The 24,153-nt window shown below is 33.7% G+C and overlaps 1 protein-coding gene across 1 annotated transcript in view; it reads left to right on the top strand.

The window, feature by feature from the left end:
- The first annotated feature begins 1,430 nt into the window (after positions 1 to 1,430).
- LOC149895696 (uncharacterized) overlaps positions 1,431 to 24,153 on the top strand; it is a 46,682-nt gene continuing 23,959 nt past the window's right edge. The window contains exons 1-5 of the mRNA XM_090118505.1: positions 1,431 to 1,821; positions 5,074 to 5,225; positions 5,893 to 5,939; positions 15,557 to 15,610; positions 22,935 to 23,016. Of these exons, the coding sequence (XP_089974631.1) occupies positions 5,928 to 5,939; positions 15,557 to 15,610; positions 22,935 to 23,016 (148 nt within the window). The 5' untranslated portion in view covers positions 1,431 to 1,821; positions 5,074 to 5,225; positions 5,893 to 5,927. The remainder of the gene's footprint in view (positions 1,822 to 5,073; positions 5,226 to 5,892; positions 5,940 to 15,556; positions 15,611 to 22,934; positions 23,017 to 24,153) is intronic.

Raw genomic sequence — 24,153 nt, 5'->3', positions numbered from 1 at the left:
GTCCGCTCATTTAAATACACGCGATAATAATTTGACCAAGTCCTAGAATCTTGCATTAATTAGAGTATAATAACAAATGTTATAATCTATACTAATATTATAAAGCTGAAGAGTTTGTTTGTTTGAACGCGCTAATCTCGGGAACTACTGGTCCGATGTGAAATATATACTTACTAATATTATAAAGCTGAAGAGTTTGTTTGTTTGTTTGAACGCGCTAATCTCGGGAACTACGGGTCCAATTTGAAAAATTCTTTCGGTGTTATTATAGCCCATTCATCGAGGAAGGCTATATTATATTATCATCTCGCTAAGACCAACAGTAGCGGATCACTGCGGGTAAAACCGCGGAGCACAGCTAGTTAATTAAGAAATACGTTAAAAAATCCACTTCAAAAACGGAAAAGTAAAAAATAAAAAAAGATTTGATAATATCAATATTATTATCAATTATTAGATATTAGTTAGATGTGTTACATATTTACTAAATAGGTTTGATGTCGGTGTCGGTGAATAAGTTTAGTAACTTATTACATAAGAAAACGGACTATTAGTAACTAAGAACACTAAGCACAAGAAATATTATAAATATTAGTTCAAGAAATATTAATTTCTCTTTTCAAATAATTGAAATTGTATCATGCAAAATGTAATCTTACTTTCGCAGTATTTACTACATAACTAACTACATAGATAATATTATTATTATTTAAGACTACTAGCCAAGCTACTAGCATCTACTAGTGACGTAAAACACGTAATAAATCAATGACGGATCAAAGCATTAGGGCGTATTCAGAAAGAAAGCTTGAAACTTATAAGCGCTTATCGGCGCTTATAAGTTTCAAGCTTTCTTTCTGAATACGCCCATACTTAATAAACGTACCTACTCAAAAAAATAAGATTAGGCCATTTGGGCATTATTATTATTACCAACCAATTACCAACGAGTAGTTGTTGGCAAATATATCAAGAAGTAAGTAATCGATTTTCTTGGATATTATATAATTAAATTCTTTTGAAGGTAAATCGTCTTTGAATAAGGTATTGCTACTTGATACGAGATGGCGTTACAGAGGAAAATGGACAGTAAATACATTAAAATTTTAATTTTATTGCATGCAATTAGATTCATGTCATTTATTAGAATACATTATTCATAAACTATAACTTACAACAATTATCACCAATTATTGGTACTGGTCGTCACGATTTATCTTATTACCCTAATATTAAGTCAATTTATTCATTTCAACAAAGGAAAAGCAAAAAACTTAGGTTTGTTTGACCTCTAATCGAGAGCGCATTTGCTCGTAATTGTCCCTGTAATGATTATGGCATTGTGATTGTAGGTGCGTTGTACTAAAGTTAGTTTGCAGTAAACTAGCCTCGGTAAACTGGTGGTAATATTTCACTATCGTACACTGTACAGAACATTAGTTATGCAGTAATAGAAGGCTGCAGGCGCGTAACGGTCTTTACCGCGCGTAAATCCGGTTTATAAATAAAATTTAATTAAACCATATTAGGGCATAACGTTTTTATATTTAATACATTTTTATCGACCAAAACGAAACGCAATACAATTGTTTAATTTCCGTCGTTAGTGCAATACGGAAAAAGTGCTATTTGAAAAAAAAATAGATTTTGACATTGACAGGTCTCACAAAATGAAAATATTTACGTGACGTGACGTTCGGATTTTAAAAATTATCGAATTTTTTTTTCATGAAACTAAATAAATAATATTGTTATGTGAAACACATTAAATAATGTGATAAAAAAGCAATGGTGCTGTGTAAAATAAGGATTCCTATATAGGTAACAACTTTATTACACTTCTACTTAAAAACTAAAGTAATTGTACGATAATTAGATATTTAATTACTTTGATGCGTCTAATTGGAATGATTTAATCATTATATTGCATTTATTGTACAACATTGCATACATATTTTGATTTCCTTTACACCTTCATGAAAATTTATTCAGAATTTCAATGAACCAAAAAGTTTAAACAGGAACCAACTTGATAAAACATGGAACTTAGATTTCTGAAGTATGTACCTACTTGGAAAATAATCGTTGATTGTTACAAAGTTTATTTCCCATTTCATTGTAGGTATCTTGTAAGAAAATAATTTAATAATTTTGAAGGAATTGTGTTTATAATCAGATGCTTACAAGAATAGCAGAATAATTTAACTATATATGGTATTTTATTTGATTGACTGATATTCTGATGAACTGGTTATATGAATATTAATTCTACATGAATCGGCAATATGTAACTTCTCTTTTTTTATCCTATAACAATTTGTGGCTTAGAAGAGACAAGAGCCAAGACATTCAGTTAACTAATTTGTTTATAATAATTTTTAAAGTGAAACTTTTATTACATCGTCTCAAACTTTTTGGTCTGTGTAGCGCATGTCGCGTGTATCGCGGCTGCCGAGTAGGTATACCTACCGTCGTAGGCGACCGTCACACGACATGCGCTACACAAAGCAGTGTTCGGAACCGTTCGAACTGTTTCACTTTTACCGTGGTTTCATAAAACCACACAACATTTTTTCTGCATATATACAAATTTAAACAATTTCATAACAAGGAAATTTAATAAAGTTTTCTCATAATAAAAAGGAACTGTGATAAAGTCTTCTTATAATATAAAACTGAGGAGTTTGTTTGTTTGAACAAGCTTATCTCGGTAACTACTGGACCGATATCAAGAATTATTTCACCGTTGGATATATAGTGGTGGTCATATAATTAAGAACGATCTGAAGTACTAGAAATTTTTATTTAAATAATGTCATACACAGAGATGTGCACCTTCTGAGAAGCAACTAGTTATGTCATAAAATAGCCACATTAATAGAGCAACTAAGTTTAAGAATAAATAATAAAATCGCCAACAATATTTTATTCAAAAATAATTTATTTTACCAAAGCAACACATTCAAATAATAGTGAAGCTGGACAAATAATTAAGAACGATTAATTTATCTGCTCGGGAATTGATTTGTATGACACTTTCATTTAAAAAAATTACAATAATACGTTGCGAGAAAAATTTGTAAAGCAAGTTAATACATTTTTAACTAAAATTAATATTTAATAGCATGTCCACGGCTTTTAATTACTGCTTACACCGGCGAGGCATTTACTCTATTAATTTTTAACATTTTGCTAGAGAAATAGAGTTCCATTCTTCTAAGAAAACATCATACAGCTTCCTTAAATTTCGACACTGTGTATTTGAAACCTTTTTCTTTACTTCGAACCACAGATTCTTTATTGGGTTTAGGTCAGGGCTGTTAGCTGGCCAGTCCAAAACAGAAACTGACTGCGCTGTTAGAAATTCCTTTACAGTGTGTGCAGTGTGCTTTGGATCATTGTCATGCTGGAATGTCCAAATAACCGGTAGAATTTCTTCAGCATAAGGTAACATTTTTTCTTCCAGTATATTTTTGTATTGGAATTGATTCATGTTACCTTCTATCAACTTTACAGGTCCAACACCATGTCCAGAAAAGCACCCCCAAATTTTCCCATTTCCACCACCGTGCTTTAATGTAACTTTCGTGAACTTAGGGTCGAATTCTGTATTCGGAGGACGTCGAACATATCGTTTTCCATCGGAACATACTCTGTTTATTTTCGTTTAGTCAGAGAAAAGTACATTTTTCCACTGTCGCACAGTCCAGTTTTTATATTTTCTTGCAAATCTTAGCTGGGCTTGCCTGTGGCAAAGTTTCAACATGGGTACTTTTCTTGCTATCCGACCGTACAATTTTTCTTCTACCAAACGTCTTCGAATAGTGCGTGCTGAGATTGCTGAAGGGTTATTTTCGCCGAAATATTCTTTTCTCAGCCCATTGGACACTTTAAAAAGATTTTGTTTCACCATACGGACGATGTTTCGGTCATCTTGAGGAGTTGTTTTTTCTGTCTTGGCATACGTGGGACATCTGAAGTTGTTTGATACGTATCAAAATGCCTTATAGCATGGAAAACCATAGTTTGAACATTGCAGATGCACTTTTTATAAGACCAATTCTTCCCGCGAAGTTTTATTATAACTTCCCTAGTAGATTTATCACAACTTTTATTTTTTTCCATTTTTTTATGAGAAGTAATCACTTTTAATCTTTTGCAACGCTTAATGGCGCCAAAATTATACAAGCAACCACAACACACAACAAATCGAGTCGAGTGTTCTCTATTGAAATTTGAATAAAAGTATAAACTATTTAGCGTTCTTAATTACGTGACCAGCTAGTAAATAGGAATACTATGTTTAGAAGTAGTGTAAAAAGTTTGTCTATTAATTTTTAGGCTAATCACGTGTATTAATGAATACAGTGATTTGTTGGAAAAGTATTTCTATATCGAGAAAAATAAAAATAATTACATGAAATTAGTTATGCATCTTAGTCTGAAAAAATCTTCCCTTTGTATCAGCGTTCTTAATTATATGACCACCACTGTATGTGATCCCTTATAATATTATGGTGAATTTGTGTAATAAATAAACATTAAGCTAGTATTCTCTAGTGTTTGATTTTACGCAAGTATACATTTAGAAATTAAAGACTTTTTAACGGATTTTAAACGCGATTTATTCATTATATTAGTAACATACATATCTGAAATATATATTATTCAATATTCATACATGATGCTTTTAAGACTTACTATTTTTATTATAAAGCGTATAAAATGTCACTAAAGATTCTTACTATTACAATATATTTAAAATTCTCGTAAAAACAGTATTAAATTTAAATATATACTATATATTATTATGTAACTCAAAGGTGACTGACTGATATAGTGATCTATCAACGCACAGCCCAAACCACTGGACGTATCGGGCTGAAATTTGGCATGCAGGTAGATGTTAGGACGTAGGCATCCGCTAAGAAACAATTTTGATCAATTCTATCCCCAAGGTAATAGGGGATAAATAGGGGATGAAAATTGCAGGCGAAGCTGCAGGCAACAGTTAGTAAAACAAATGTCTATACTCTATAGTATGTTAATTAAATAAATATTTCTTTGTTACAGATTGAGATGGATGAAAATATGCCCTAACCACGTATAGATAAGAAACAAAATAGCATAGCAACAATGTGAGACACAAAATATATTGAATTTAAGGCCAGTATTAGATATTTAAGTATATGAAGTATGAAGATTAGTCGCACATTTATTTAAGAGTAAGTATATTTTTTATTATTTTTATTTACTACTTCCGCCCGCGGCTTCGCCCGCGTGGTGTTTTGATAAAAGGTAGCCTATGTTCTTTCTCAGGGTCTAAAGATTGTCTGTGCCAAATTTCATCAAAATCGGTTGAGAGGTTTGCGGGAAAGTGTAACAGACAGACAGACAGACAGAGTTACTTTCGCATTTATAATATTAGTAGGGAAGAAGCGATACTATTTTCCGAATCGGTCGTAAATATAAATTTAAAAAGAATATAAAAAATTCGATCACGAGGCGGGACTCGAACCCGCATCCTTTCCCGTCAATCCGGGGCGGATGCTTGATCAACTCAATCGAATTTTAACCTGTGAGTTTGAAAATAATTTTTTCATGAAAAAGTAGCCTCTTTCTGTCTATAATTATGTTTTCTTCAAATTCCAATAGATTTGTATTTTTTGTGAACCTGAAATATTATGGAGTTTCTTGCCGGTTCTTCTCCATAGATACTGCTTTCCGAATCGATGGTAAATGTTAAAAATATGTAATGACGATTCAAAAGTGCTTCTAGAAGAAGTCTAATTGAATAAATAAATGTTTGTGTTTTGATTGCGAGATTATTGTAGTACTTTAAATGGTATCCTTATTTTTCATGTTAGTTTTAATCTGTTTGTTTGTTTGCAGTTCGAAAACTACGAAACGAACACTGACGATACTTGATGGTTTACATGGTGAGTGTTATCTTTACTTTAAATTTAAATAATTTAGATGTGGTATTGATGTGTGTATTTTATGCTTTTTACATTCAAGTTTCCTGTGGGATTTCCGGGATGAAAAGCCTATGTCTTATTCTCGGTCGTCTACATACCAAATTTCATTGTAATCGGTTCAGTAGTATTTACGTGAAAGAGTAACAAACATCCATCCATCCTCACAGACTTTCGCATTTATACATAATATTAGTAGGATTTTCTGTGACCACAACGCTTTGTGAGAAATTTTTAATGTGCGTTTTCGGTTTTTGAGCATAACATCTGTACTAATATAATATTATAAAGCTGAATAGTTTTTTCTTCTTATAAAGCTGAATCTCAGGAATTACTGGTTCGATTTGAAAAAGTTCTTTCGGTGATAGATAGCCCATTTATCGAGGAAGGCTATAGGCTCATTACGCTCAGACCAACAGGAGTGTAGCACTGCGGTTAAAACCGCGGAGCTCAGCTAGTATTGTACAACTGCTCCCGTGCAAAACCGGGGCGTATCACTAGTAATATGCAGAAGACAAAACTGTACACACTTTTATCAGCACTAAAATTTCGAAATTATAATGATGTTATTAGTTATTACATTGACCTCTCTTTACGTAAGGTTATGGTTTTGATCGTAATTACTGACAAGTTTTTTGACTGCTCTAAATTTTTTACGCGTTTTTATTAAACTGCATGGTTTACCTTGGTACTGTCACTAATGATTTATGAGTTACTAGCTTTCCGCCCGCGGCTTCGCCCGCGTTTTCAGAGAAAAACCCGTTCCCGTAGGATTTCCGGGATAAAACCTATCCTATGTCCTTTCTCGGGTATCAAAATATATCTATACCAAATTTCATGCAAATTGGTTCAGTAGTTCAGGCGTGATTGAGTAACAGACAGACAGACAGACAGAGTTACTTTCGCATTTATAATATTAGTATGGATAATTACTGTAGGTTTTTGTTATTAAGTCGTAAAAATACTTACTAGAGTGGCGCAGGGACCCAAAGTGAGTCTTGGCCTCCGACAATAAGAGCTTCCATTTGACTCTATCCTGCGGCCATCTCTTGCCAGTCTAAGGACTGATTTTTCAATCGTTGGGTAAAAATGTATTGTAATAATCAGTATTTGACAGTTTACAGGTTGCATTTTAATATGTTCGTGTAATACTTTATTGGACGGATAAATTTTAACCAAGGATTGAAAAATCGGCTCTTAGTCATAAAAAATAGTCAAGTAAAATAATCGAGGCGATTTAAAATGTAATAAGTCAGTAGTCGGGTTTCATACTATAGATAGCATTAAATTTTTTCTCCACGAAAAAGCATAAGCTTATAATTTACATAAAAAAATCTAAACGGAGTCAGTTAAGGTAATCATCACTACATAGTATAAAACAAAGTCGCTTTCTCTGTCCCTATGTCCCTTTGTATACTTAAATCTTTAAAACTACGCAACGGATTTTGATGCGGTTTTTTTTAATAGATAGAGTGATTCAAGAGGAAGGTTTTAGTATATAATTTATTAGGTTTTAGATAAAGCGAGCGAAGCTGCGGGCGGTAAGCTAATTAAACATAAAATTAAGTTTTTTTTAATGCATTCAACAATATCGTTAGATATCTATCGATTTTTAATAGACAATAATAAGAAAATAATATTGCAGTTTAAACAGAAATTGATGTTATGATTTCAGCATATTATTCACTAGCGGTCCGCCCCGGCTTCGCCCGTGGTACATATTTCGCGATAAAAGTTAGCCTATGTTCTTTCTCAGGGTCTAAAGATTATCTGTGCCAAATTTCATCAAAATCGGTCCAGTAGTTTATGCGTGAAAACCATACATACATACATACATACAAACCTTTCCTGTTTATAATATTTTTAACCGACTTCAAAAAAGGAGGAGGTTCTTAATACGACAGTATTTTTTTATTTTTTTGTATATTTGTTACGCGATTACTCCGGCAATTATAAACCGATTTGAATAATTCTTTTTTTATTTGGTAGATCATACGTCAGAGGTGGTCCCATTGGCACCAGGTCAGGATCTGATGATGGGATCCCGGGAAAATCGAGGGAAACCCTCAAATTTTGTAGGCATATACACTGTTTATCAGAAATTATTTAAATTTGTACAATGTACATATAGGTATAGTCTTGAAGTCGGTTTTTGTTTTTTTTCTAAAAATTTACTTTATTATTATTCATTACTACTAGCTGCACTCCGCGGTTTTAAACGCATGGCTCCGCTTTTGTTGGTCTTAGCGTGATGATATATAGCCTAAAGATAAATGGGCTATCCAACACGGAAATACAGTGGTGGACGTTTAATTAGAAACAGGTAACACGATGAAGTAGTCATCAAGTTTATTTAACATTTGTGTATTAAAGTATTAGAGATTAAGCATTATTTCATATGTAATAGAACACCCGTTTATCTAGTTTTATAATAAATTGCTTAATTTTAATCAAACGTTAGCTTAAATTAATAAAATCAAACAACTTTAGGTGAAGTCTGATTTCCGCGTATTTTCAGTCTGGACAACAAATTAGAAACAGCTGTTTCGAGTGTTCTAAAGTCAAAACCTATTAAAATGCCGTCAATATTTTTTTCATCTATAAATATTTGCACCGTTTTATAAACATTCTATCTAAAAGTTTCTGAAAATTAATTTACTTTGCAGCAAAAATGGGTAAAAGTAAGATTCGTGACCCATCAACAAGAAAAATAATTTTAAGTTTACATTTTGACAAAAACTGGAGTTACAGGAAAATTGCAAATCATTTAGAGTGTTCGATAAAAAGATATTTAATGCTATAGTTTATTTCAAAGAGCATGTTACTTCTGATTAAGTGCCTAGAAAAGCTTGACCATGAAAAACTACTGCTCGCGAGGATAGGTAAATTATTCTTTTCGCAAAGATAGATCCATTTAAAGGTTCCAATTCTATTAGGAAATATGTTTTTGCAAACGTGTGAAAATCTCTTACAATCTGAGCCACGACGTTGTAAAGCCGTTGTTGTCTATAAAAATTATAACAATCTTAAAACAACCCCATACTATAATGTTTCCTCCGCCTTGCTTAACTGTTTTTAATTTATTATCTAAGGTATGGTTAACAGAACGACGCGCGTATCTTTTGCCATCAGAATTGATTAAATTAATTTGTTTCGTCCCAAAATAAAACTTTTTCACTGGCGGACTGTTCTCAAACAATATTTCTTAGTAAATGCAAATCGTCGTTCCCTGCCTAATAAGAAGCTGTACTTTCCTGGCGTTTCTCACAAACAATTTTGCCTCGACTTACCACCCGAAAACCGATCTCATCGACACATGGCGTGGTTCATCTTCGGAAAAAAATAATTTTATAATAGAATTTGAGCTTTTAAATGGATCCATTTTTGCCAAAAGAATCATTTGCCTATCCTCGCGAGCAGTGATTTTTCATGGTCCAGCTTTTCTAGACACTTGATCAGAACTACCATGCTTATTGAAATAGACTGTAACATTGAATATCTTTTTATCAAACACTCTAAATGATTTGCAATTTTCCTGTAACTCCAGCTTTTGTCAAATTGTAAACTTAAAATTATTTTTCTTGTTGATGGGTCACGAATCTTACTTTTACCCATTTTTGCTGCAAAGTAAATTAATTTTCAGAAACTTTTAGATAGAATGTTTAAAAAACGGTGCAAATATTTATAGATGAAAAAAATATTGACGGCATTTTAATAGGTTTTGACTTTAGAACACTCGAAACATGCTGTTTCTAATTTGTTGTCCAGACTGAAAATACGCGGAAATCAGACTTCACCTAAAGTTGTTTGATTTTATTAATTTAAGCTAACGTTTGATTAAAATTAAGCAATTTATTATAAAACTAGATAAACGGGTGTTCTATTACATATGAAATAATGCTTAATCTCTAATACTTTAATACACAAATGTTAAATAAACTTGATGACTACTTCATCGTGTTACCTGTTTCTAATTAAACGTCCACCACTGTAATTTATCAAATCGGACCAGTAGTTCTTGAGATTAGCGCGTTCAAACGAACAAACTCTTCAGCTTTATAATCCCTACTAATATTATAAATGCGAAAGTAACTCTGTCTGTCTGTCTGTTACTCAATCACGCCTTAACTACAGAACCAATTTGAATGAAATTTGGTATAGAGATATTTTGATACCCGAGAAAAGACATAGGCTACTTTTTACCCCGGGACATAGGATAGGTTTTATCCCGGAAATCCCACGGGAACGGGAACTATGCGGGTTTTTCTTTGACTCCGCGGGCGAAGCCGCGGGTGGAAAGCTAGTATTGGTATAAATGTATTTTTATTTAACTTAAAAAGCTTTAAATAATTAAATTTGATTGCAAAAAGCTATAAGTCCGTTCACAGTTTGGGAAGCACTGACTTCATTCAATGTTTCTAGATAACGAGATATATCGTAAAATCGTATTCGAATCGATATTTCGGTATTTATCGATAGTTATAAATCACGGCATTAGTAGGTGTGAAATGGAACTAATAGTAGTAATCGTTTATTTTGCCACCCACGGCTTAGAACGGATTGTATTTAGGACTAGCTTTCCGCCCGCGGCTTCACCCGCGTTTTTAAAGGAAACCCGCATAGTTCCCGTTTCCGTGGGATTTCCGGGAAAAAACCTATGCTATGTGTTAATCCAAGTTACTCTCTATATGTGTGCTAAATTTCATTGTAATCGGTTCAGTAGTATTTGCGTGAAAGAGTAACAAACACACACACCCACACATCCTCACAAACTTTCGCATTTATAATATTAGTAGGAGTAGGAGTAGGATAGGATAGGATTTTACTTGTATAGTATTTTTAAAAGTACTGTAGTCCTAATATTAACATAAAGCTAAGACATAAAGTTATAAAAATAAAAACAGTGTACTGTTCAATTATTTTTAATTACTTTTCAACCGACTTCAAAAAAAATGGACGAGGTTTTCAATTTGACTGTATTTTTTTGTTAATAACTTCACTTCAGAATTTTTAAACTTTTGACTGCAAAATGTCGTCATTCAATCAACACGCTAGTCAATCAAATAGCAGATTCAACCAGATGACGGTAACATATAGACACATATATAGATAACTTGTACTTATATATTACTAGCGGTCCGCCCCGGCTTCGCCCGTGGTACATATTTCGCAATAAAAAGTAGCCTATGTCGTTTCTCGGGTATCAAAATATCTCCATACCAAATCTCATGCAAATTGGTTCAGTAGTTGAGGCGAGATTGAGTAACAGACAGACAGACAGAGTTACTTTCGCACTTATAATATTAGTATGGATTATGTAGATTGTAAAAGGTGTGGCGCTGCGCTCATCTCTGCTTAACCTTCACTTATATGATCTTTATAATATGTATTATGTGCACTGTGTGTACTGAGAATAAACTCAATGCTAACTTTTCACGCGGTTTTCTTTGCACTTACACAAGGAAAGGAACGTGATAGGGTGTAATGAAAACATATTTTTCACAGGTTTCGGTTGTAACTTGAAAATTTTGAAAGTATAAAATTTCATACAGTTTTTATCGAGATATCGATATTACAGGAATTAAAAACATGTTTATTTAATGCCAGTTACATGCCTATAACCTTTGCTTAAAATCCATACTAATATTATAAATGCGAAAGTAACTCTGTCTGTCTGTCTGTTACTCAATCACGCCTAAACTACTGAACCAATTTGCATGAAATTTGGTATGGAGATATTTTGATACCCGAGAAAGGACATAGGCTACCTTTTATAGCGAAATATGTACCACGAGCGAAGCCGGGGCGAACCTCTAGTACATGATAAAACGTTCTCATTATTTAAATGAGATACCTATTGAAATCGCTATTTAAATACAAAAGTAATAATAATAATTATCTTGTTAATAGCAATTATTTCATATGCATCACTTTAGAGGCGAAATCGTGACTTCGTGATACACATTAATGTTCGAAGGCACTGACAGACAAAAAGATGTTATTAATTGTAAGGGTTTGTCCATATAAGGACTATAAAAACCTGCACAGCAAAAATAATTTGTAAAATAAAATAAAAAAAATATTTTTTACTAGCTGCGCTTCGCGGTTTTACCCGCACTGCTCCGCTCCTGTTGGTCTTAGCGTAATTATATTATAGCCTTCCTCGATAAATGGGCTATCTAACATCGAAAGAATTTTTCAAATCGGAAATGAAATAAAATGAAATGAATTTGAAATTAAATGAAATGAAATGAATTTATTCGCAAGAAAAGTGGTAATACATATGAGAGAACATGTTCTACACAATTCGCCAGTCACAGCTGGCATGCGAATTATTTAACTAAATTTTACAGTGCTTGTTAAATTTTAAATTTTAATATTAATTATAAACATAGTTCGGACCAGTAGTTCTCGAGATTAGCGCGTTCAAACAAACAAACTTTTCAGCTTTTAATATTATTATAGTATAGATAGGTAAGCTACTTTTTACCGCAGTTATGCATCTTATTCCCATGCCAATTTCCCTACACCACGCGGCCAGAACTTAGTAAATAAAATAAAAAAATAAATAAATGAATTTACTAGTACAAAAACCTTGTGATGCACAACACGACTGATGAAGGTCGAGATGAGAGGCACACCTTATAAAGCGCAGTCCACATGTATAAAGAATTAATTTGTATGTATGTTACATAATTTCTATGTTTATTTCTGCTCGCGGCTTCGACCGCTTTGTCTAAACCCTATAAATTACATATATGCTAAAACCTTCCTCGAGAATCACTCTATCTATTAAAAAATAAACCGCATCAAAATCCGTTGCGTAGTTTTAAAGATTTAAGCATATATAGGGACAATTAAGGGACAGAGAAAGCGACGTTTTATACTATGTAGTGAAATGAATGCTATAAAAAGCTATCCGACTGCCAATTGGCTAAGTAAAAGGGATAAGTACTAAAAATGTATTTCCACAGTATTACCATTATTTCCTACAGTAGTGCGACGAATGTACTTGTGCAGAGAAACGGAGGGGAACTGGCGGGGGTCGGGCGACGCGGGCCGCGTAAAGCAAACACGCTTAGTTTGCTTTACCTAGTGCGAAAGGATGTCGCAGTCGTATTTTTTGTGTAATAATTTTATTATACATAGGTACTTACATATTCTATTATGGCGCGCACAAACTGTTCGGTTTACGGATGTAAATCTACATTGAAATCCCAGAAGGAAACAATATTTCAGAAAGATTGTATTAATTGTATCTGTTGAATTAAAATCAAAGCTATGTATATATGTTGTCCTCATTATTTTCTAATCAGATTGTACATCCCAATGCGAATGCATTACTTAGTTAAATGTTATAATATACAATTAAGAACATCCAAAAATAAAGTGTCCACGTAAATAATATTTAGCAGTGCAATATCTGTAATTATATATTTATGAACAAATAATTACATCAGATTTAATAATTGCAATTATTTTGAATGTACATATGAATAAAGATTTCATCATAATATTAATAATCACAATTGTTTTATTTCCCATTTGTTGCAACCCTAGCGTATTTTCGTGTGGCAGCGTCATTACCTACGCTGGCGGCGGCATCGCGCGACATCAAAGGCGATTCCTTACTGTAGGAAATAATGGTAATACTGTGGTATTTCTCTTATAAATAAAATCAATTAGGAACTTAACGTTATCTAAACTTTCGGCTTTTCGTTGTCAAACGCTTCATTTTTTTTTCTTCATAAACTAAAACTTTTCTCGAGAACCATGTTTATTCATTGGTAGAAACAGAATGAAAATCTGTTTGTGTTCTTCGCGAACAGACAGACGAACAGCACGCGTCGACTTTGTTTTATTACCTGGTGGTCGTTTATTACTTTTCAATGCATGAATAAAACTTATTCGTCGAATAATGTATAAAACTACCATTTTTAAAACGTATTCTAATTGCCCGTATTTGACAGTTTCCGTGACATTTTAATATTATCGTGTTACTTTATTTGACGGATAAGTTTTATCCAAGCATTGAAAAATCGGCCCTTAATGAAAATATAATGTCAGCATGCTCTATCTTAGTGGAAAATTTGTCAGCTGATACCTTGAAAGGTGTATCGCAACAGCATCTAGGTATAACCTATTGAATCTCAGGCAGAAACAGACCATTAGTTAAAGATTTGTCCTTCCAAAAGCACAGTGCGTGTGACTGAGCCATATATTTTTAGGGTATCTCGGTGAAAGCAAAATGCTAAGTTCCCACGGCATCCGTGCGACAAGGACGGCGATGTTGCTCCATTTACCCTCTCTCTCTGGTGACGCAATGTCCAGGGTTTCGATTTTGGTTTGGTAATTGGTTAGGTGAACAAACATACATTCTTTTATTGTTTATTGTCAATTCGGAAACATTTGGAAAAACTTAGGCGTTCCTAATGAATATTCGAATGAAGAAAGGTTATGAATTCGTGAAGTATTATTGTATTTATTTATTATTTGCGGTTTGTGGTAAATAATATAGCCTATAGTATTCATAGATCACTTATTTATTCAACAGTGAAAGAATTTTTGAAATCGGTGCAGTAGCTTATGAGATATGCGAGTTCAAACAATCTTCAAACAAGGGAGGAGGTTCTCAATTCGACTGTATTTTTGTGGGTATTAAATTAGAATTAAGATTTTTATTTGAAAACTGGTGCCTCCTAGGTGGTCCCATTTAAAGATCTATTTCTGACAATTTGAAAGTGGTGTAACTTTGTTAAAAATAATTATTTTATACTATATCCTACTTATCCTACTAATATTATAAATGCAAAAGTTTGTGAGGATGTGTATGTGTGTGTTTGTTACTCTTTCAAGCAAATACTACTGAACCGATTACAATGAAATTAAGCACACATATAGAGGGTAACTTGGATTAACACATAGGATAGGTTTTATCCCGGAAATCCCACAGGAACGGGAATTATGCAGGCTTTCCTTTGAAAACGCGGGCGAAGCCGCGGGCAGAAATCTAGTCCTTAGATAAACAGCAAACTGACCCGACAGACGTCCTGTCTTCGCGTGAACTGTCATCGTCGCACGCGACGATTATATTAACGTCAATGTTTTTTGTTAAACAGAGAAAATAATAAGATTTTCCGTGCATTTTTCTTTGATTTCATTCTGTAATAAGTTTCTTAGAAGTGTAGGAAAATGGTAAGAATGGTTGTAACTAGCTGACCCTATCAACAAAGTATAGAAAAACTAAGAAAAATATATGAAAAAATTTTTTTTTCGATTTTTTGCAACATTTTTGTTTGTTGCTCTGCTCCTATTGGTAGTAGAGTGATGTTATATAGCCTATAGCCTTCCTTGATAAATGGACTATCTAACACCGAAAGAATTTTTCAAATGGGACCCGTGGTTCTTGAGATTAGCGTGTCCAAATAATCAAACTCTTTAGTTGTATAAAATTAGAGGTATAATTTTATATTCGTCATTTTTCATTGGAAGGTCGATACTCATTTTCTTAATAATATATTTGTAAGTAAATATATAAATATTGTCTTTTTTTACTTTTTAAATATACTCTTTTTTTACAGGACGATATTGAGGGCGCGGGGCGCCGAGGCGTCATGCTGCCTACATCTATGGAGGTATCTATCTTAATACTATTATAAAGGCGAAAGTTTGTAAGTATGGATGTATGGATGTATGGATGTTTGTTACTCTTTCTCGTAAAAACTACTGAACTGATTACAATGAAATTTAGCACACATATAGAGACTTGGATTAACACATAGGATAGGTTTTATCCCGGAAATCCCACGGGAACGGGAACTATGCGGGTTTTCCTTTGAAAACGCGGGCGAAGCCGCGGGCGGAAATTCTAGTATAATATATTTAGAGCCGATTTTTCAATCCTTGGTTAAAATTTATCCGTCCAATAAAGTATTACACGAACATATTAAAATGTCACCTGTAAACTGTCAAATACGGACAATTACAATACATTTTTGAAATGGTAGTTTAATACGTTATTCGATGAATAAGTTTTAACCAAGGATTGAAAAATCAGCCCTTAGTAAGTATAATTTATGTATATTTTGTAATACTATTTTCATATAGTAGCGACACGCCTCACAAATTCACAATCACTTCACAATACATTCACCATATAGGTACACATCTTACCTTCTTGTTTGGAGTTAAAAAATAGAAATAAACTAGATGCTTTTTATAGAATAATATTTTTCACTAGCTGTGCCACGCGGGTTCACTTGCGAACGAACCCGCTTGCAAAATCTAATATTTCTGTAGCCTATGTGCTATTCTGATGTTTAACCTATATTCCTGTAAAAAATATCATCCAAATCCATCCAGTAGTTTTACGTGAAATAGTAACAAACATCCATCCATCCATCCATACAAACTTTCTCGTTTATAATATTTTATAGAACAGTACGCATGTAAATAAGGTAATAAACATTAAACATAGCAACAAGTTCCGATAATCCATAGTTAAAAATGCGAAAGGATGTCTATTTGGGATTTCACGATTGATTACATTTGTAATATATAAAAATGAATCGCAAAATGTGTTGGTAAGCGCATAACTCGAGAACGGCTGAACCGATTTCGATACCTAATTCTTTTTTTATTATATTCCTTGAAGTACGAGGATGGTTTTTATGTAGAGAAAACGTAAATATATACCACGGGCGAAGCCGGGGCGGACCGCTAGTTTGTAATAAAAATGGTGAAAGATCCAAATAAATGTTTCTTTCTTTCTTTTCAAAAGGTTAAAATTTAAATATTTAAGGTGCGTGTGAAATCGCGGGGCACAACTGGTATACTATGTATACAGTATGTTACATAAACACTAAACAGTATATACAATATGTTCAAGAAACACTGTATACATATTATATTCTATCAAAGATCGCACTAACGAGCGCTGTTACGAATTCTCACTAATTTGACGGGCCATTTGAATTGATACGAATCAATAATTGAACCATTGGCTTGTCTGTTCAAGACAGTGTTGTAAGCCCAATTTGTAGGATTTGTTTGGGTTTGAAGATGGTTTGAAAACTGCATATGGTTTTTGAGAATGAGGTGAAAATATTGTGTAGTTACATTTTTTTTCCTAAATATCATCCGCTATTCAGATATATTTCCAAATTCCAATACGACATATTATTCAATTAAATAAAATCGCAACCAATTATGTGAAGCAGCCATTCAATTAAGAGCCTAGCTTTTTTAACTAGCAGGCTGTTATTTATTTGTACACTAAAAATGATAGCTAAGTCCTATGTCACTCAGGAATATTGTTCCTGGTGAAAAGATTTTCAAATATGGTGCAGCAGTTTTGGATACTGCCCCTTAAAAACAAATTATTCAAACACACACATATCCTCTTTTTTGTAAAAATAACATAAAAAAAGAAATTGATCACACTCACGCACGTCTGTAACAATTGTCTAAGGCCTAAGTTATAATATTTGTACATTTGCATACCCATAAATTTGTGAACTATCCTTTCTTTAATATTCCCGTAATAAAAGTCTATAATACTATTACTATTACGATTTCTATTCGCGATTGGAAACATCGGCCGTTACGAAAGCTGCCGCGCCCGGGACACGCCTCCACTAGTGTTGTGCGTTATCGATATCGATAAAGTCATCTATACGTATAATAAAATCGTGGGAAAGTCAAAATCGGCGCTGAATATTTTTTTAAAGAATACTTGGGGCGTGATCTACAGCCGATATCGAAGCCAAAAATATCGATTTTGTATGTTTGTCTGTTTGTCCGGGATATACTCAAAAAGTACAGCGTGAATTTACTTCAAATTTTGCATGAAGTTACTAAGAAGTCGGGTCAACATATAGGCTATATAATATCACGCTAAGACCAATAGGAGCAAAGCAATGCGGGTAAAACCGCGGGGCACAGCTAGTTAACGATGAGGTTTTAATTAATTGTGTTGATTGTTGATGCGTATAATTGAGCTTGGGTAGTGATGCGTGTGTAGGTAATTGTTAATTTTTTTAATTAGGGATACTAATTGATCCTCCTTCTCGTATAATAAATTAATTATCGTAATACTTTGAAAGTATATTTAGTATTGTTTGTTAATATCGTGCGATAATAAATCCTAATTATTATAAAAGTTACTGTTTATCAGATCATATGCCTCTAATAGAGTTGTGCTTGCTGGAACTTATTTATTACCTATATTTTATCTCGTCAAACAATATTTTATTGACTTAGATTCAAAACTTATAAAATTCTACGCAGGCATACTTTAAAAAAATAATTTGTTTAATGTTTATCGACACTATAAAGAAAGCACGGTATTCTAAATTTAAAGAGAGGTAACCTCACAAATTAAAATATGAGTGCTTAGCACGTAATTTATCGATATCCGTCACATCACTAGTGACAGTAGCGTGTGTAGTAAGACCGGCGGAGTGTGTAAAATGTATTCCTTCACGCGTAGTATACGTATCGCGTACATGACATTAATTGTGGCTAGTGATGTGCCGTAAACGTAATAGGAAATAAGATGTTTATCGATATTTTTGACTTGTTTATTATTTTTATTTAGAAGCATATTTATCAGTTTTTCAAACACTTAGATAACTTTATCTCTATATTTATAAAATTGTCGTGTCACTATGTTAGTTACCATACTCCTCCGAAACAGCTGGACCAATTCTCATGAAATTCTGAATTATATAAAATAATTTCTCGGTAAGATCACCAAATTCCGCTTTTATTATACGATAGTTATAGCCACGATTATATATTTATGACTATATCAATTTACCATAATCCCGGGAGTCATAATACTTAGATATGACACTGTCTATTAGTCTGTCAAAAGCGAATTTATAGCGAACGGCTAACACTAAAACGGTGGATTGCGGAATACATATAGCTCGATAATTAATCTGAGTCCCAGTCGTGGCAAGATGTAAAGCTAGGCAACCAGTGGTAGAGAAGATGTAGTTGTTTATAGCATTGTAAGCTAATATAAACAGATAGAGCTAGTCTTAATTTTTTAAATATAAAATAGCCAGAATAAGGGGTAAGTATACGCGTTGACAAAGGCCGGTTGCAGAGCTTCACCGACCATCAGTGCGTACGTCAGTCGCGCTTGCCATATGTATGGAAATACGCGTGCGTATGGTCGGTCTAGCTATGAACGGTTTTATGAATTTCCATACATATGACAAGCGCGACTGACGTACGCACTGATGGTCGGTGAAGCAACCGGCCTAATTATGCTTTTCCACCAATAATGTGCGAGGAAATGTAGCGAGGAATGTATTTGTAAATAACCAATAGTATCGCTTCAAACTTCAAACTAAATGAAGCGATATGATTGGTTCTTTACAAACGCTTTCATTGCTACACCTCCTCGCACATTATTGGTGGAAAAGCACCCATAGACCAATACTATTAAAAAAAATGAACGAACAAATTAAAGAGTAGCTATCTACTACATTACACATCGACGTGCGTTTATTCCGATATAGTTTACTAGCTTCTTGCCCACGGCTTCGCTCGCTTTGTCTAAAATCTAATAAATGATATATACTAAAACCTTCCTCGAGAATATTCACTTTATCTATTAAAAAAAACTTCATCAAAATCCATTACGTACTTTTATTTATTTATTTATATGATTTTCCAACAAAGGATACAGTCTATACTATTTAACATAGATTACAATTAAATACAATATGGTCTACTGCACCTTCAATAACAGGAAAATACAACATTACATTAAATTAAATTCAATATGTCAATTTACTGAAAATAAAATATAATATTAAACTAATTATTTTATATAATAATAATTTTAAATTTTAATATAATTTTGATCGTCAAAGTGCTTAAATATTTTATTCTAATTAAATTCATTATAATTCATTCAAACTTTATACATAAAATACATTTAATAAGAAGATAATAGAAAATATTTTTATCGCTCATTACAGATTTTGAGGATTAACGATTTAAATTTCGTTAATGATTGACCGAAGATGTCTATGTCTCCCGAGATGCTCGTGAGCTTATTATACTCGTGGGAGAGTCTCACTATGGGTGAATTTTTGCCAAGTCAAAGTGCTTAAATATTTTATTCTAATTAAATTCATTATAATTCATTCAAACTTTATACATAAAATACATACATAAGATAATAGAAAATATTTTAAAGATATAAAGATGCATATGGACGGATCGACGCGTCAGCAACTTTGTTTTATACTATGTAATGATAAGCGTGGTAAAATGGCATGACATGGCAATGGCATTCAGTGATCACGTACCTTATTAACGCAAATATTAACTACGCTTCCGATTTGACAAATTTTATCAATGTTAGATAGCTCGTTTATCGAAGAAGGCTATAGGCTATAATATCATCACGCTAAGACCAATAGGAGCCGAGCAATATCGATAAAGCCGCGGGAACAGTTATTAGCATGTATTCGCAAAGCTACTAGTGGTAAGATACCGTAACCCGGTATAACGAGCACGTTCACTGCAAGGCGGGGCGCTCACGATAGTTACGCAACGGCTCATCTTCAATACTAGGCGCATCACGCGTTTTTGTTTATGTCGTGTCACATTCACTTGTTTGTTCATATGTTTATTTGTAGGTGGATAGGTGGATATTTTAGGAAACTAGTTTCCCGCCCGTGGTTTCGCTCGCTTTGTCTAAAACCTAATAAATTGTATACAAAAACCTTCGTCGGGAATCACTCTATTTTTTAAAAAAAACCGTATCAAAATACGTTGTGCAGAGTTAAAGATATAAGGATACATACCTACATATAATAAAATTATTATTCTGGCACTTTTATTTATTTTGCACCACCATGTTATTGACTCATTTATTTTCCTCGTCTTTTCTGGGTTGCCTGGTAGAGATCGCTGCCAGCGATAAGGCCGCCTACTGTACATTGTTATATTGTATTTTTAAGTTTGTAAAATGTATTCTATAAGGTGTACAATAAAGTATTTTTCATTCATTCATTTTCATTCTACATACAGATAGACGCGGGAAGCGACTTTGCTTTATACTATGTCTGTAAATATAGAATCTACCCCATATCAGGGAACAGCTAACTACACTTCTCTAAGGGTGCTTTTACACCAATAATGTGCGAGTGTGTAGCGAGGAATGTGTTTATAAATAACCAATAGTATCGCTTCAAACGCTAAACGCTTCAAACTTCAAACTAAATGAAGCGATATGATTGGTTATTTATAAACACATTCCTCGCTTCACACGTCACACCCTCGCACATAATTAGTGGAAAAGCACAATAACAGGAATAACTGAAATATTACATGACTAGATTTCCGCCCGCGGCTTCGCCCGCGTTTGCAAAGGAAAACCCGCATAGTTCCCGTTCCCGTGAGATTTCCGGGATAAAAACTATCCTATGTGTTAATCCAAGTTACCCTCTATATGTGTGCTAAATTTCATTGTAATCGGTTCAGTAGTTTTTACGTGAAAGAGTAACAAACATCCATACATCCTTACAAACTTTCGCCTTTATAATATATATTAGAAAATCTTAATACTATTTTAAAGGCGAAAGTCTGTAACGATTTATGGATGTATGGATGTTTGTTACTCTTTCACGTAAAAACTACTGAACCGATTACAATGAAATTTAGCACACATATAGAGGGTAACTTGGATTAACACATAGGATAGGTTTTATCCCGGAAATCCCACGGGAACGGGAACTATGCGGGTTTTCCTTTGAAAACGCGGGCGAAGCCGCGGGTGGAAATCTAGTATTAGATAAAGCCTACTCAATCAATAAAACAATTTATACGCCTCATTACAATGTATAATCGTGTAATATTGTTGTAATATACGGAGTACCAAGACCGGTTGCCAGGGTATAATTGGAGCAATAAATCTATACTAATACTAGCGGTCCGCCCCGGCTTCGCCCGTGGTACATGTTTACGTTTTCTCTACATAAGAACCATCCTCGTACTTCAAGGAATAATATAAAAAAAGAATTATCGAAATCGGTTCAGCTGTTCTCGAGTTATGCGCTTACCAACACATTTTGCGATTCATTTTTATATATAAAAGACTAGCGGTCCGCCCCGGCTTCGCCCGTGGTACATGTTTACGTTTTCTCTACATAAGAACCATCCTCGTACTTCAAGGAATATAATAAAAAAAGAATTATCGAAATCGGTTCAGCCGTTCTCGAGTTATGCGCTTACCAACACATTTTGCGATTCATTTTTATATAAGAGAAGATTATATATGTACCAATGTTTATTAGCCATTTGGTTTCCATAACACAAGCGAAAGTATGTGATCAGATCGTGCTGTGTGTGAAAATTGTTCTGAAATTTATATTTATTTATTTATTCTTTATTACTGTAGATGATGCTAATACATATCTACTATATAAAAATAAGTCGGGTTTTCCTTCCTGACGCTATAACTCCAGAACGCAAGAACCGATTTCCACGGTTTTGCATTCGTTGGAAAGGTCTCGGGCTCCGTGAGGTTTATAGCAAAGAAAAGGTGTCTCTGGTGGCGAAACGGAGTTCGCGCAGTTTGCTAGTTATATTGTATTTTTAACCGACTTCAAAAAAAAGGAGGAGGTTATCAATTCGGCCGGTATGTTTTTTTTTTTTATGTATGTACAGTGTACACCGATTACTCCGTGGTTTCTGAACCGATTTACGTGATTCTTTTTTTGTTCGATGCGGGATGGTGTCGAATTGGTCCCATAAAAATTTTATTCGGATAGGCCCAGTAGTTTTTATTTTATGAGCATTTTTGTCTGTATTTGTAAATGTTGCAAGTGCAAGTTTGAAGTCGGTTGTTTTTAACGCAGTTATTGACTTGTTCAAACTATAATTAAACATTTATTTAATTCCTAAGCTACACTTGAATATTATCGTCAACAGGCCTGCCCGCCACCGATTCAGCTGGAGCCAGTGGACCTGAGTCTCAAACGACCTGCCACGCCCAGGAGACGAACGAGGTCAAGTAAGTATTAACCCAACTAATGTTATAAATGCGAAAGTTTATGTTTGCAACTCCTTCACGCAAAAACTGCTTAACCGATTTTCATGATATTTGGCACACACATAGATGGTAACTTGGATTAACACATATGATAGTTGTGGCATTACAAAATTCCACTATGTATATTCGTTATAATTATGTTTATCTGGTACATATTTTAAAACGCATCAAAATATGTTGCGTATTTCTAAAGATCTAATAATACAGTCTGAATAACACAGACGTCGGAAAGCTACTTTACTATGTAGTGATTTCTGCATGTCAACCTTTGACAGATTAGAACTTATGTCAAACGCATGTCGAATTCTGTCTTGACATACACGTCACAGAAATAGGTTACGGACATTACAGTGAATCCGGGCAGCTCGACAAATGTCTAGGTCGAGATGATCCGGTATCGTATAGGATACGGGTGGAAGGTCGAGGCTCCACTGTCACTTTTACTACTGTCTGTTATTTATCTATACTATAATATTATAAAGCTGAAGAGTTTGTTTGTTTGTTTGTTTGAACGCGCTAATCTCGGGAACTACTGGTCCGATTTGAAAAATTCTTTCGGTGTTAGATAGCTCATTTATAGAGGAAGGCTATTGGCTATATATCATCACGCTACGACCAACAGTAGTGGAGCCACGGGGGTGAAACCGCGCGGAGCAGCTAGTATTAAATATTTATGTATCAAATTCTCGTGTCACGGTGTTTGTACACTCCTCTCAAATAATAAATTATGTGTATCGTGGTTGCCTGTTAAAGATCACACAGTCAGAAGGCTGCCCATTTTTTGCACGCCTCATAAGCGAAGCGTTGAGGTGGGTACTACTGTCACTTCGCGCAAAACATCTGATTTTTCAAACTTAAAATGTCTTTATGTATCATACATTGCACTTGTAAGATAATACATACACACACATATTAAGAAAAAACACTATTTTTAACGTTCATGATATTTTTGATGTCATTTTTGTTATTTAAACTAGTTAAAAAACAGTTTAAAAAAGTTCTGTCTTGGACGTCCGTGTGTCTGTATGTGCGGATCCTTTTTCTTGTTAACACGATAGCGACCGAAATACTTTACTAATCGAGTCTTTTTTTTCTCTT

This window comes from Colias eurytheme, chromosome 30, assembly GCF_061535395.1.
Source record: "Colias eurytheme isolate Ceu_HAF_F1 chromosome 30, ilColEury1 Martin Lab GWU primary, whole genome shotgun sequence".
In the NCBI taxonomy this organism is placed as follows: Eukaryota; Metazoa; Arthropoda; class Insecta; order Lepidoptera; family Pieridae; genus Colias; species Colias eurytheme.
This window is presented reverse-complemented; position numbering and strand designations above follow the sequence as displayed.